Source organism: Tarenaya hassleriana, unplaced genomic scaffold (assembly GCF_000463585.1).
Source record: "Tarenaya hassleriana unplaced genomic scaffold, ASM46358v1 Cleome1, whole genome shotgun sequence".
NCBI lineage: Eukaryota > Viridiplantae > Streptophyta > Magnoliopsida > Brassicales > Cleomaceae > Tarenaya > Tarenaya hassleriana.
In genome coordinates, this window is record NW_010960187.1 from 4526774 (window position 1) to 4541842 (window position 15069).

The 15069-nt window shown below is 40.0% G+C and overlaps 4 protein-coding genes across 10 annotated transcripts; 1 reads left to right on the forward strand and 3 right to left on the reverse strand.

The window, feature by feature from the left end:
* Positions 1 to 1639: 1639 nt before the first annotated feature.
* Positions 1640 to 3594, reverse strand: LOC104811020 (cadmium-induced protein AS8). Of its 2 annotated transcripts, none has more exons than XM_010537553.1 (5): positions 3506 to 3594; positions 3116 to 3261; positions 2390 to 2636; positions 2044 to 2301; positions 1640 to 1857 (listed from the first exon to the last, which is right to left on the reverse strand). In XM_010537553.1, the coding sequence occupies exons 3-5, from the start codon at positions 2628 to 2630 to the stop codon at positions 1808 to 1810; spliced, it is 549 nt and encodes a 182-aa protein (XP_010535855.1). In that variant the 5' UTR covers positions 2631 to 2636; positions 3116 to 3261; positions 3506 to 3594; the 3' UTR covers positions 1640 to 1807. The 2 variants fall into 2 exon arrangements, with proteins under 2 accessions (XP_010535855.1, XP_010535864.1); XM_010537562.1 differs by having other exon boundaries at positions 1640 to 1862.
* LOC104811010 (protein PAM68, chloroplastic) lies at positions 3576 to 4595 on the forward strand. Its single transcript, XM_010537542.1, has 2 exons — positions 3576 to 3678; positions 3894 to 4595. Exons 1-2 carry the CDS (start codon positions 3616 to 3618, stop codon positions 4497 to 4499), a joined length of 669 nt encoding a protein of 222 aa, XP_010535844.1. The 5' UTR covers positions 3576 to 3615; the 3' UTR covers positions 4500 to 4595.
* On the reverse strand, positions 4567 to 9483 carry LOC104811001 (cyclin-dependent kinase F-4). 4 transcript variants are annotated; one of them, XM_010537519.2, is made up of 17 exons: positions 9329 to 9483; positions 8513 to 8739; positions 7575 to 8101; positions 7401 to 7479; positions 7249 to 7317; positions 7083 to 7172; positions 6853 to 6991; positions 6599 to 6701; positions 6455 to 6507; positions 6297 to 6363; positions 6090 to 6198; positions 5928 to 5993; positions 5733 to 5801; positions 5586 to 5646; positions 5343 to 5491; positions 5131 to 5224; positions 4567 to 5027 (listed from the first exon to the last, which is right to left on the reverse strand). In XM_010537519.2, the coding sequence occupies exons 3-17, from the start codon at positions 7580 to 7582 to the stop codon at positions 4804 to 4806; spliced, it is 1380 nt and encodes a 459-aa protein (XP_010535821.1). In that variant the 5' UTR covers positions 7583 to 8101; positions 8513 to 8739; positions 9329 to 9483; the 3' UTR covers positions 4567 to 4803. The 4 variants fall into 4 exon arrangements, with proteins under 4 accessions (XP_010535821.1, XP_019058476.1, XP_019058475.1 ...); XM_019202931.1 differs by lacking the exon at positions 9329 to 9483 and adding an exon at positions 9261 to 9276; XM_019202930.1 differs by lacking the exons at positions 7575 to 8101; positions 8513 to 8739; positions 9329 to 9483 and having other exon boundaries at positions 4567 to 5024; positions 7401 to 7526.
* A 582-nt stretch (positions 9484 to 10065) lies between these two features.
* Positions 10066 to 14757, reverse strand: LOC104811036 (probable methyltransferase PMT21). 3 transcript variants are annotated; one of them, XM_010537585.2, is made up of 10 exons: positions 14599 to 14757; positions 13330 to 13396; positions 13135 to 13207; positions 12716 to 13028; positions 12462 to 12610; positions 12147 to 12342; positions 11797 to 12007; positions 10937 to 11615; positions 10776 to 10853; positions 10066 to 10689 (listed from the first exon to the last, which is right to left on the reverse strand). In XM_010537585.2, exons 4-10 carry the CDS (start codon positions 12977 to 12979, stop codon positions 10470 to 10472), a joined length of 1797 nt encoding a protein of 598 aa, XP_010535887.1. In that variant the 5' UTR covers positions 12980 to 13028; positions 13135 to 13207; positions 13330 to 13396; positions 14599 to 14757; the 3' UTR covers positions 10066 to 10469. The 3 variants fall into 3 exon arrangements, with proteins under 3 accessions (XP_010535887.1, XP_010535879.1, XP_010535872.1); XM_010537577.2 differs by lacking the exon at positions 13135 to 13207; XM_010537570.2 differs by lacking the exons at positions 13135 to 13207; positions 13330 to 13396.
* Between the last annotated feature and the right edge of the window lie 312 nt (positions 14758 to 15069).

Here is a 15069-nt window from a genome sequence, read left to right on the forward strand (position 1 = left end):
CCTCCCTTTTCGATAGACGCGTTGTACAGAATATTTTTTTTATTGCTAATTAGATGTTTTAGATGATTTCTTAAAAACATTTATAATTCTATCTTTAATTAAAAATATTGAACTTTAATAAAATATTGAAATTTAATAAGGATATATATGATTTTTTTTCTATTCTTTTAATAATCGTGAAAAAAAAATCTGAAACCATATTTTTTAATCAACCGAGGGAGGAGTAATTTCTAGTTTAAATGTGCATTCGCTTGTGTTTGGAAATATTCATTCACGTTAACAAAGTGATAATCGCATATAAATACTTGAACTTTTGTAAAATTACCAAATAAATACTTAAACTATAAAAATCTCAAATAAATACCTGAATTTTTCAAAACTTTTATATAAATACCTAAACTTTTAAAATTTTGCCAAATAAAACAATTTTCGTTGACGATGTTAATCGACCGAGTCATCAATTTTCGTCGGATTCCGTTATAAATTAAACAACGAATTTTGGTTTTATTTAGAAATTTTGTAAAAGTTTAGTTTATGGAAATTTTGAAAAGTTCAATTATTTATCTGAAAATTTTATACTTTTAAGTATTTATTTAAAAATTTTATAAAAATTTAGGTAATTATATACGATTATCCGTCGATAAATTAACATATGCAACACTGCTCTTGTGTATAACAGCTAAGCCCTTATCTTGTGGCATGTCGTTATGCACATCTTTACATCACGTTAAATAAATAAAAAAAAAATTTCGTGGTCTTTCTTTATCCCAATCGAATCTTGGTTCCAGTACCTTTTTTTTTTTTGCATTAAACAATGACCATGGACTGACCATATGCAAGCACCTCTAAAAGTAAATGGAAAATCACATCTTTTTGTTTATAATAAAACACCATATGTAATAAGAATAATAGTCCGGTTTATAAAATTTGCAAAAAAGCCAATTTTCTATTTGTATTATAAAATTTCCAACTAACGAAGAGAGACGTTAAATTGCGCGGGTCCTTCTTTCTCAAATGGGAGATTGCCAGAATGGATATAAAATATCGTATCGTAAAACAGTAATATATGTATATATATATATATATATATATATATTTGGACGACATGACAGATGACTTGTCCAAAGTCGACTGAAGACACCGCTCACAACACAGACTGCGAAGAAAGATTAACAGGAAATTCAGAACAGGAATCTTGGGAGATGACGACGGCAATGGCGAGGGAAACACTAGGGGCTTCCATTTCCATTCTTCTCCATTGCCTTACTTCTTCCTTAGACACCAAACGTACACACATATATACACACGCACGCACGCACGCACGCACATGACTGAAGGGAACCAAAAATGCCAACTTCTTCAGGAGGAGGCTAAGAGATGTTAAAGGAAAGGCAACCTCTTTCGCTCCTCTCAGGTCAAACCAATGGAAGCCCAAGAAAGGTCGAAGCAAATCTGTCTCGTTCGACACGAGCGAGCTCACCGGCCAAAACGCTTGTGGTGCGGAAGAAGAATCACGGCTAAAGCAAATGGAAGGTACTGAGCATAGATAGAGATGGTCAATGGTTTCCATTTCGGCCTGGTGGATTCATTTCCGCATCAACAAAAGCAGATGACATAGCCAAAACTGGTGACAGACAAATGACAATCAAAGCTTGATAACATTGCCCTTTTCCATTTCTTGTACATCGATGCTACACCACGACAACAGAACTAACTATACACAAAAACAAAGAAAAGGGCAAAAATTGAAAATGGAGAGGAGGATATCAAAAGCATGGTAAGTCTCATCAGATGATGCTTAACATCCTCATGGCAGGTCACATGAGTTAGCTGAAGGGTTTCCCCCATGCCTGTTGTCTAACCTGCAAAGAAACTTGATATATCTCATCGTTCTCCAATCTCCATCCACTCTTTTATTCAATGAAGTAGATGCAAATATCAAACCCCAAAATATCAATGAAGTAGATACAAATATCAAACCCCGAACAGACGAAAAGGAAATTGTTTTAAACTTGAAATGGAGAAAGATTCAACTTGCTCTACCTTTGCATGAGGGGAGAAGGAGATGGCCAAATCTTCCACATTCACGCGAAATAAACATGGGCACATTCTTAATGTCAATCTCATTATTCAGGAGAGGCTTTTTGCTAAAACCAGAGCATATCTCGCCAAGTTGCCTCTGCAAGGCAGCAACTTGAGGGTGAACATCAGTCCAACCATCCGTCGAGAGATTTTTCAAGAAAGGGGAATTACTGGATCCGCCAAACATCTCGATAGCACCCTTTCTGGTTGCTTCTACAGCTGAAAAGGAAAAACCAAACTTAGAACCCCCAAAAAAAAACTACTTACTGATAGAGATGAATGAAACACATGAGAAAAAGAATCATACTGTTATAAGGAAGTGCAAAAAGAAAATTGGCCGGAAGACCAATGCCAACACCGGCAAGAGTGATACCGACGCTGAAACCGACACCACAGCCCGCTCCAACATAACCGATCACCTCAGGGCCAAACCCGGGTCCCCATCCAACCCCACATCCGATTCCTATTCCCATGCCCCAAAATGCTCCATGAGTAGGGTGAACAGGATTCCACCTTTCGTATCTCCTAAATATACCCTTTATTATCATCAGGACCTGCAAATCATGGAGAACAACTAGAGATTGATAACAGAACTATAAGGCATAAGCTAATTCTTGTTCTCAGTACTATCGATTACACAAGCAAGGATGGAAAGCCTACAAGACAAGGTTCTATAAATTTCATCGGCATTTCCATTTTCACATATTACATAAACAAGATCACCCCCCCCCCCTATCCTGGAAAATTATAGACAACTAACTATAAGTTGAAAAGAAAAGGCGAAATCTTTATCTCCTGCATCCGATTCATTTCTCGGCAACCAAACAGCTCATCATCAGACCCTCAAAGCGCAAGCTGAACCCCATAACAAAACTAGGAATACAAGCGTAATGGAAAATTCAAATCTTTCACACACATTCCACGTAGTTTTTTTCTCGGAACCGGCTAAACGACTGATCAAACTCAGCGACAACTGGAACACCCTAAACGCTGAAATCAAAATCTTCAGAAACGAAATGGGGAAGAAGGATACCACTAATGGAGTAAAGTTTCAAATTTGTCGCGTCTCTCGATCTCCCGGCGTCTGCAGAGGCTTGGTTGCTGATCTTCAAGACTATCTGCTTCTTTCTACGAGCCGATAAGGGACGGAGAACTATCCGCTGGGATTGAAAGAAAAACCTGTTCGGTATAAGACAAACCGGTTCCGGTTCAAAATTAGAATTATTTGGATATGGAGAGCTTCTTCCAATATGAATTATGGTCCGGTTTTGGCTTCGAAATTTGGGGCTTGATATTCGTATTTAAAATTTTCTCATTTATTAAGGATTTCCGGAAAATTGTAATAGAAAAAGTAAGACAAATAATCCGGTTCATACTGGTTCGGTTCGGTTCGATTTTTTCATCCATAAGTCAGAGAGACAACCTTATCCGTTCTCCTCTAGAAAGTAAGAAACAGAGCATGAGAAAATCCATGGCGGCACAATAAATATCATCTCATCTCTCTCTGTGTCGTCAAGCAATCGTCTGTTGTTCATGTCTGGTGAAATGGCTGCCATAGCATGTCCGTACAAGCTTCCTCATCCAACATCTTCCAAGGTAACTCGCTCTCTCTCTCTCCGCTGTTGTTTTGTGTGTGTAAATTCTTGCTTCGATTCTTGAACTTCATTATGAATACAGTAACGATATTCTGAATCGGAGGAGGTGAGATGCGTAAAGAAAGGAATCATCCATCTTGCTTGCCGATGATTCGTATTCATATTCTGCAGTCTTCTTCTGTATATGAATTTGTCCGTACGGTTCAAACAAAGCAGGTTGAAGGGAACTACTGCAAGCAATCAGATCAGGTGGAGAAGCCACCAAATTCACATCAACTCTTCCATGGAAAGGCAGGCACCGAAATCTGTCGGCCCGTCAGCGTCACCACCCGCGTCCATATATCCCGAGCAGGGCCTCTATTCGCAGCGCTGAATAGGCCGAGAGGCTTTGGACCTCCCACGAGGAAAACCAAGAGAGGAAAGCAGCCGAAACCAGGCGACGAAAGCGACGATGACGAGGACGAAGAGGAAGAGGAAGATAGAGAGGGAGGGGTGATACCGGAGATAGTGACAAACAGGATGATAAGCAGGATGGGGTTCACGGTGGGGATACCTCTCTTCATAGGGCTATTGTTCTTCCCTTTCTTCTACTACCTGAAGGTGGGGTTGAAGATCGATGTTCCGACGTGGGTTCCGTTCATCGTATCGTTCATATTCTTCGGGGCGGCGCTGCTGGGAGTGAGCTACGGGATTGTCTCCTCCAGCTGGGATCCGTTGAGGGAAGGGTCCTTCTTGGGATGGAAGGAGGCTCAGAAGAACTGGCCTGTCTTCTGGCAGTCCCTTCGTCCCGGTGGTAGCAGTATTAATAAGAATCGTCCTTGACTGCGTTCCTCTATTGTTATCGGCTCTGTTCGGTTTTGGCAAGCGAATTCCGAGATGCTTAAATTCATTACAAGAAAGAAACTTTTTATTGCAAAACCCAAACTCCAACGTTTACGTCATATAACAAGACCGAACCTCACAACAACAAACGAGAAACGACACTCAGCATCGACGAGAGAGAGCCGTGAAAGTAAAGACAAACGACAAAACACCGCTGACATTACGGTAATGATGTCTCCATTTTTTTTTATTTTTTTTTTTGTGGTGGTGGGGGGGTTCATATACCAGTTAGGGGGGGAGGAGATCAACCGGCAACTTTACGAGTGTAAGCATTGGAGGGAGGCTGATTCGGCCGCAAGAACATATCCTTGGTTGACTCACCCATCCAACCTGCCTTCATCGGCGGCGCCCTCACCGTCGTTATTGTATGCCTCCGTGCAGAAGCAGCAGCTCCAATGGTGGTGCTCGCCAGTTTGTCCGCTGTCTCTGATACTCCTCGTGTGCCCCTACTCTTGTTCAAAGATGCTGCTGCATCCCCCCGCCATTACGAAATTTCCAATTTCAGATTAAGTATACAGAGGCAACAAAAAGCAACCTTTTTTTTTTGTAAATTGATCGATCTCCAACTTACGAGGAGTCTTCCTTCCAGGTGGTCTGTATTTGGCATCTCTGGCAGAAGAGCTCTTCATGGGTTTGTTGTTCTTCGTTGTTGCATCCTTCGAGAACTGACAATCCCAACATCAGAGTCGAGTGAAAAATATCGTATTTCCATTCTCGGATGGAAAAAAAAAATGCACAAAATAATACCAGAGAAACTTGACAAGGGGACAATCGAAAAGTCACCTGATTAGCCATATCCAGCTTCCGTTGGATGCCAGTGCTGAAAGGAGCATTCACCTTAGGAGTAACATAGCTATTAACTGGCTTAGGATTTGTGAGAGCCACCGGAAATCTCTTCGTGGAACTTTGCTCGAATGATCCCCTCGGCCCAACTACAATATACCCCACAACTGAATTTAGTTTGCAATCATCCAACACACAGGATCTTGTTGTGAAGAGAACAATCAAGAAATTATGTCAAAATACCAGGTGGAGTTCTAGCAGCAGACGGCTTCAGTCGGAGAGATGGGGGAACATATAAACAACTCTGCCATGGGAAATCACAAGTCGGTTAGAGCAAAGCTACACTACAGGCAGCAATAACGACGCAGAATTCCGAGCAATCTTTGTTACCTGGAAGAACGGGTGCTGCAGGGCCTCCGCAGCAGTTGGTCTTTTGCAAGGATCCCATGAGCAAAGGCGCTACATGATCATGAAAAGGTAGCGAATAATAGGATATGAATCAGAATAGAAAAGCAAGCAAGCGAGATACTTTGACAAATGTCAAATAAGATAAGGTAAAACCCAACGAAAAGAATGGTCAAATACCTCAATAAGGTTAACTGCATCTCCACTTGCAGACGGTATCAAACTTGAAAGTGGTACACCAGGAAGCTGCAAGATGACAATCGGTATAGCCATAATAGCCTTATGTCAACCACTAAACCCAGACCCTCTTTTATTCCTTGATGGTACAGGCTCAAATAGTACCTGAGGGAATTGGTAATTGATAGCCCTAGCAAGATTAAGCCCCTCGGACCATGTCACCTCAGTTGGGCTGCCAATGACATTGCAAATTTTGTAGATTTCATCTGCTTCACTGCACAGATTGAGAGACGTCACCACTTCATTCATTCCGAAATCTCTTTCCTAACATTTCTTAATCAGCAAAACCTGATTAAGCATATGGATGCATACCTAGCTCCAGGAAAGAGAGGGCGCAGAGTGAACAACTCAGCCATAATAGCACCCATTGCCCACATATCTGAACAAAAAAATTATCTAATTGTTAAGCACTGGAATTGCTAGCCGTAATTATTAAGACACTTCTGAATTGGAGCAGTGCTTATACTAACCAACTTTTGAAGTGTACACATATGACTGCAGCAGCACTTCAGGCGCCCTGTACCTGATGGAACCAATAGTTCATGCTAGGTAAGGGCAGTATATCAGCATATTTACAAAATGCCATCACAAAAGGACAGGGAAGTGAAACTTACCAGCGTGTGGAGACATACTCCGTAAAGGGTGGGTTTGAATTAACTTCCCGGGCTAGACCAAAATCGGCAATCTTAATGACGTCTTTGGAGACAAGAAGGTTTTCTGCAACACCAAAATAAATAACAATTTCAGTTGCAAGATTTTTTAATACTGACTTGCAGAAAAAAAAACTAAAATTGAATATAAAATAGTCCATTCTGCATGTATACGTTTTAGTCCCTACGTGGCATAACAACTCGAGGCCATAAAATACCTGGCTTAAGGTCACGGTGGAAGTATCCACGCTGATGCATGTATGAAAGGCCTTGAAAAACTTGAAAGCACCAATTTTTAATTCCAGCTTCTGCAAAAAGCTTTTGCCGATCCTTCAGAAGCTGGTACAGATTGCACTCCTGATCAAGAAAAATACATATATAGATTTTAGCAAAGGATTGAAGTATTGGCAAAAAAAAAGAATCAGAAAGCAAACAATCAACAATGTACCATGTACTCAAAAACAAAGTATAGGATATCATTTTCCCGGATGACTTCCTTCAGCTTCACAATGTTCGGATGATTCATTCTCCTAAGTGACTGTCAGGAATAAAGGAATCAGTAAACATACAGCTAAAAAGACAGATGATATTACAAGAAAAGCAATCCACTCTACCTTCACTTCTCTCAGACTTATACATTCTTCCCATGAGTAATACTTCTTTTTCATCTTTTTTATTGCAACCTGCCCGAAAAAAGCTTGTGTTAACTAAAAAACAAGAACAAAACTTTCACAGGCAGGCAGAGTTCTCCGAGAGAGCAACTTACAACTTCTCCCGTCTGCTTATTGATAGCTCGCCAAACACTCCCGAAAGTACCATCACCAACTTCTTTGATTAACTTGTACCTAAAAATGCAAATGCCAAAAACAAACAAGCAATTGAAAATCAACATACCAGGAAACCGAAATGAAATATTTAATGGAAACGGAGTCGGGTATACCTCTCCATGGCTTTCCTCCGTTACGCAAAGTAGTTCCTTTATTTTATGTATGTAATAGAACTTCCGAAAGATATATGTAACATTAATCTTCCAATCGTTTGTAGCAAGAGCTGGATACTTAAGTAGCAAATCAATGACTCTCCAGCTGGGTAGACAGACCCTTATTAACTTGCAAATCCATGGGTTGGTCACCAAAGCAAAAGAGGGATGGCAAGAGAAGAGAACGAAGCATACTGAGAACTGGTAGACTCAAATCAACCAACAAGAAGGAATGCACTGGCCAACAGGAGGAACCATATGCTCATGACAGTTCTCACTCAGGGTTCACAGACTCAAGAAAAAGGTAATGCATCTATGCTATAATGCTATATAGAACAGAGCAGATCGAACAAGAAAGGGATATTATCCTTCTCTATCCAGTAGCCATAAGAGCTAGATTTTGGAAGATGGACTAACAAATTTTGTTTGTAGGAGTAGGTATAAGGGCTAGGACTATGCAATGGAAGGATAACTGGTAGACTTCAGCCCTGCAGAAGGAAAAAGAAAAAAATTGCAAGACAAACAGATCATGTTTGAGAATTTAAAAGAAAGTTATGCGGAAGAAATTTCAAAAACTATAAGCTATAGCTTTCAGAAAATTTTATAAAATCAAACTCGTAAAATCTATTCCATAGGCCCTAGTTTCCTAATATTGTTTCTTTTTTCCATCCTTCGTTTTTTCTGAATTTCTAATTTTAGAAAACGATTTTCCCAAATTCGAGATCTTCCTTATTTGTATACATTTTCATAAACCTTTAAGAAACTAAACCACATTTAATCCTCCAATAGAGTCGTATCAAAATGTGCGGTGCATGTAATCAAGACAGTTCAGAGACCGTGAGGAGCAGTAACAAGGAGGACAGAATGCGCAATTGTACAACCTTGTAAGAAAACCATACCTGTCTCAGAAATTCGCATCACGCCTTCCCTAAAGATTGTAAAAGAGGGCCTGAACACTAAGTGCAGTTGACAAAAGAAGCCGTAAGGAAATCTGCACGGACAAGAAACCGCCAGTCGAGCACTTCTTGGAACAAGAAAACCCGAAACAGGTAGCAGCTTGACCAGAAGCAAACTTGCTCCATATCGTAGAAGCTAAATTTCCACCTAAAGTAAAGTCTGATGTAACCTGAAAACATTGAAAAAACTCTAGAAATTGTTACCAACAATATCAAGGTATAAAACCATGGGCATCGTGCCAATTCATTCAAGATAATAATTATTAAAAAGACTTCTTCGCTTAACACATAAAATACGCAAAAAAAAGGTAAACAACGGAAAATAATTCCAATAGACTCCAACAAGCACCCGCAAAATACTCAAATTTCATTATACCCAATAAACCTAACAGCAATTAACAAAGCACGAATCAGAATGCAATTCACAGTATTCCAGAAACATTCCGATGTCAAAACCCTAGATCACCATAAAATCCCCTACCGTTGGCCCCTATTATCGGAGATCTGTAAGAGGACGGGGCAGATCATTATCCAATACGACAAAAAATAAAATAGCAACGAATCGAATTCGCATAACCCTTATAACCCGGGAAAAAAAGGATAGGTAATCAGATCCCGTTATCGACCCACAAAAGATCCCAATTCCGAGACTCTCAACAACCCAAAAATCCAGATCCAATCAGATTGATACCCAAACATGCGAAAACCGCTGAGAATCTCGTTCATACACCGAGAGAGAGAGAGAGAGATCTCCGGTACCTCAGAGCCAAAGGGCATAATCTCCGTCGCCAACGACGGGAAGATATTGAATCCAGAGCTCCCCTCCTTCCTCGAATCTTCGAATCGGGCCCAAATACAATTTCTCCACCGAATCTCTCTCCCTTGCCTTTTTTGTTTGCGGTGAATATACATATGTAGAAAAATACCCTGCGGCATTATATATATTCCCATCTCGAAACAGAATATTTTCTTTTGGTCCGTCATTAATAAAATAAATTGTGGTCGTGACTGTTTGGACGGAATTATGATCTTCTGCTCCTCGGTATACGGTAATAGTTTATTTTTAACCGTTGGATTTTGTCCTGACACGTCATCGGCTTCGGAATCGTGAAAATTACCGCTTCTTTACGTGGCCGCCTCTCTTGCCTTTCCTTGTTCTCTACTTCCACGTTCTAACTAACAACCTATACATTTCTGTCTTTTTCCTGTAATATTAATAATTAATAATATTAATTGTTTTTTCCGGTTCTTTGAATATAAAATACTTAATATTTAAGATAAGAACTTAATTATTACAGAATTAATGACATTTCTATAACTAAGCACTACCAAAAAAGATACATAACTGAATTTAGTAATTTCCTTGGTATACGAAATTTAAAATTAGATTGCCTCGGTGGGTTTTTTAAGTCTTGTTTGCCTATATTTGTAATTTATTATTTAAGTCATTAAATGATGATGATGATGATGATGATGATGAGTTATCCAGATAACCATGAGAAAGAGATTGTATCATTCAAGTGTATCTTAGAACAGAATAATCTGCAACCCCCAAAGCGTTCAATACAACAACAACAACAAAAAATTACATTTCCAAAAAGATTATATATTCTGACCAAAACTATACTCTAAAATTTGAGGTTTTTGAAGTAGAGAAATGGATAAATGAATGGGAATCCTGTAGCTTTCTTGGCTTCCAAGGAACAAGAACCTATTCGTCTTTCTGCCTTGCGCGGGACAGAGACAGAGAGATGCGTCGAAGGAAAGAAAAAAAAAAAACAAAAACCATATTCGATACCTTACTCGGCTCCTCAAGAACCGCTCGGACATATCTTTGCTTTGCTTGTCCTCTTTCTTCTTCTTTTGTGTTCTGTCTGCTAATAAATGTGTACGTGCCCTTTCAAGAACTCGAGTTAGAAGAGTACCAGAGCTTTTTCTGACAAATCAAGAGCTTTTCATCCTCGGACTTGGACTCTGTTTCTTCTTTACGGCAACTCCATCTCATTCCTTTAGCCACGTTTGCGATGGCGTCAACAAAGTAACTCGATTCGCGTATTATTGCGTACCCGTTGGGGCGCAAGATCCTGTCCATCTCCAGCATTACGTATTTCATCTCGCACCTGCAAAAGAACGAGAGAATGAGTTTCAATGAACATTCAGATTCAAAAGATTTGAAGCTTTTATTAGGGTGGGAAACGTTTGTTACCTGTGGCTTTCAGCGGTGAACAGCCCAGCGAGGTGAAGAAGGTCGTAAGTCCTAGGATACGTTGAGAAAGCCTCACACCTGCCATCGAGAAAGACGTTATCGGGTTATATAACATACGATGAATCAGAGTTTTCGAGTAGAAAACCGGGTTGGGGGTTTACCAGTCATGATATGTGCCAATTAGCCCGCGATCATAAACCACTGGAAGCGTGTTTGCAGCATAAGAAGAGACAACATTCATGACCCATAAAGGATCTTCTGCCACAGCTGCAGCAAAGCCTCCATAAACCGTATTCATATCCATCACATTACGGATCTTATCAGTACCAATGGCTGGAAGCAATTTCTTGTAGAGTTTGACTCGCAACTTCCATTTGCTAGTGTCTTGCTTAAATACACCGGCATTTGCACCGTGAACATCAGAGATTCTTTCAGGTGTAGTTTGCAATCTCGCAGGCCATTTAGGAACAGATTCCAAGTCCGACCTTTTGTGCTTAGGGTTTGGAACCACGACACAAGGGCGGAGAGGGGTGTACCAGGCAGAATCCGGTTCAAGGCTATCATCACATTTGGGTGGGTATGCATCTGGGTCGTTAGCCAGCTTGCTGTAGCATAAGTTGTCTGAAGATTTTTGCCACACGGCTATGTCGTCTTTCCTGGCATACATTTTGAAGCACATTGAAGACAGAAGATCTTGCAGCTTCTCATAATCTGATCTCTGCTCTTCAATGGTTGTATTCCAGCCTCTCCAACGGTTCTCGTAATTGACTGGTGGACCAGATAAGACCCAGAAGCCACCAGGTCTCAGAATACGGTGAACCTCAAGAAGATAGACTCCACCTGAGATCAAGAAAGGCGAGAATTGTTTCAAAAAACGCATAAAGAAAGCACTGCAAGATTCAACTTTCGCAACATCAAGCCAGTTATTTTAATTGATCCAGATAGCTATCTGAAACGTATAAATAAATCTATTTGTGCCAACGTTGATCCTTAACCGGCCAAGCTAAAGATGTTGAATTACCGAATTCTGTCCATGGTATAAGGCATCTAGAGCAATGAGCCATGTCAAATGAATTGGAGGGGAAAGGGAGCCTCTGGGTCGAAATAATGCCGAGGATTGCAGGGATTCCACGTTCTAGTGCAAACTGGACTTGAGCTTCATGATTGTCTCTCGGGGCAAGAGACACTGTGAGAATCCCTCGATCCAACAGATCGCCTCCCCAACTGGCAACCTGAAACAAAGGTTGAATTAGAACACGCCTCTGACATAAATGGCCAGTCAATTTTTCCAAAATGATTTCTCGGGCATTATCACGATAAGTATTAACGATACAGACAGAAACAAAACCAGTCAAGAAAAAATGGACTCACCCCACATCCAGTATCTATGGCAGTTCGGATAGTCCCATCTTTCATTTCAGGGATTAAATCTTGCATCAAATCGACATAGGCGCTAACTCCATGGGGAAACATTGTTCCTCCACCTGGGAAGATGAACTTTTCCCCCTCTTTCCTTAGCCAGTTTTGGTTAGACTTCTGCGTGTTGATCCAATCATAGGGCACATTCCTGAAACAATATCAAATTAACAAATCAGTAATGGGTTTGATAAATAAGTTGATGTTTGAGCAAGAGAGATCTAAACTAGTAAGGGGTGGAATTTCCAGATAGAAGATGGATGACATTACCTGTACCAACATTCGCCTTTGCTCTTTGGCCATCTTATAGGTGGCTTATATCCATCAGGAGGAGGAACAAGACACTCCTTTCTCTCAAACACAGGAGGACAATGGCGTTCCATGAAAGTGAGCCGATGAGTACCATATTTCTTCCATTTCTGAACAAGCATGGGCAAACAAGAAGAATTCCAATCGTTAGCAAAACCTTTATCAGATTCAGTCCTTATGAGAAGAGAACCGTGAAAGGCCAAAACTTAGAATACCCTTGGATCCGTGCACGGGGTGTAATCTTGATAATCAGAGCTACATTCCGAGAAAGAAACAGCTTTGACTTGGAGAGAGCCAGCATTAGTCTCCCCGGCGGAAGATCCCGCTTTTGCAACATCTTTGGTCTCGATTTTGCTCTTCCCGCAATATATCCCACCAAGATAAAAAGAAAACCCACACAGCAAAATCAGCAGTATTGTCTTGGGTAGGATCCTCGAACCTTTCTCAAGCTTCTCGTACTTCTCGTCTTTGTACTTCATTTTGGGTCAAGTAACTGATCTATATATAGATCTATTAGAAGGCAAGTACCTGCATAATTTGCAACATATAAACGATAAGTGGCAGATGATCGAAACTATGACACAAGTTGAGAATACAAAGAATGACACCAGGAAACGCAAAAGAAACAGTTTACATTAAACCAAAGAAACAGGGTAAGACGGAGCTCAAAGACCGAGCCAGTTTGAGTTCGTAACAACGTCCAGAACCTATAAACCAAAACCCAAGTCCTGCTCTATCAGTTCACAATCCTAAAGATCAACCAACATTTTCTTTACCATCAGATTTAAATCAAGAAACTCGATCTAGATAAGGAAGATACAATTCTTACAATCAGGACAACAACGCGAACAGGCTCCTTAAAACAGAAGCCCATAATCGCTAGGCATGACCGTTACCTACACAAGCAGACAATATCATTTGAAATCGAGTTCTGCCATATCATTTATAAGGGAGAAAAATTATTTAAAAAAAAAAACTTGCACTAAAACGGAAAATAGGAACAAAGGAATATGATGTTGATGAGGAGAGATATGCGATTTTCCAAGATTGATGGGCCAACGAGTATGGGACCACTAAGGCGAACTGAAACCAAAAAGACAACAAAAGATGAGGAACAGGAAATGAGATCCAAAGAGTATTGCCGACATCCAAAGACTCGTGCTTTAATGTTTCTCACATGGCTTTTTGGGACCCAAACTCGAACAGCCCATGCTACTCTAACATGCCTCTCTCTCTCTCTCTCTCTCTCTCTCTCTCTCTCTCTCTCTCTCTCTCTCTTCTCTCTCAACCAAGTAGAAAAACGTCATTGGATCTAGCGAGTAATAACTAAATGCACAAATGGGTGATTTTTCTATTAGAATAGTGAATTACAGTTGTTCGTGTCGAAAGGAAGAAATAGAAACTGCACAAATGCCAACACTTTAAAGTGCAAAAGAAAAAAAAGAGTAACAGAGAGAGAGAGAGAGAGAGAAGGCGTTCGCATTAGCACTAATCATTTCTTGGCAGAGACGTAAAGTCCTCAATCATAAATCTTTGTTCCCTTCCATCATGAAAATCAGCAATTTTCTGTAGACTTTTTGACAAAACATAAAAGTAACGGAAAACCAGAAGAAAACAAATGATATAATTATCGGCCACAAGATGAATCTCTCTACCTGTAAACTTTGCCTGAGAAAGAAAAATTCGAATCCAAAGTCCGAATTTTAGCATCAGATTTAAATTACATGTAGAAAAACGCAAACCCAGAGCTGCGGCTTATAGACGCATACACTGGAAATCCGACAGGCAATAAATATAACCTTGTATCTTCATTGTTGAAAGAGCAAATCGTAAGGACGCAGAAGAACGAACAGATTTTCGATCATACATCTCAAAGATCGTTCCGTACGACCAATCGAAAATGGGGAAAGAGGATAATGGTAGACGAAACAAAAAAAAACGAAAACATAGATACTCTGAAATCAGCGAACAGGAAGAAAACGTGAAGAGAAATTAGACGAACCCAGATCTGCTACTTGAAAAACAAAGCCGAATAGATCTCTAAACACTCAAAATACGATCGATACGTAAATCACCACATGAGAGAAACACAAATTACCCCCAAGGATCTTCGTATAGCTTTCTCTTTCTCCGGATTGGAAATCGTTTCCGATTCGAAATTGCCTCCCAAAGGAATTTGCCCGCGAACGGAAGCTCCTCTCTCTCTCTCTCTATCGTTGAAGCGGAAGTCAAAATGGGCACAGATTTGAGGACGCAAAGGCTCGCATATATAACTTGACAAACTTGTTATGCAAATGGGTAAAAAAAAGGGGAAAAATAGGTGGATTTTAAAAAAAATTATATATATATATATATAATTTATTTTCCGGTCTCCATTTTTCCACACTTTTTTTTTAGTTGGAAAAATATGTGAAGGTGTCCACAAGAGTCCAATGGCGATTTTATTTATTGGTGTGATATTTGTGTGATTGTTTACACCAAAAATAATATTATTATCCCATTTGTAATATTTTATTTATTTATTAATGTTCGATTTCACTAGAGAGGAATAGAGACGTAATTAATTGTA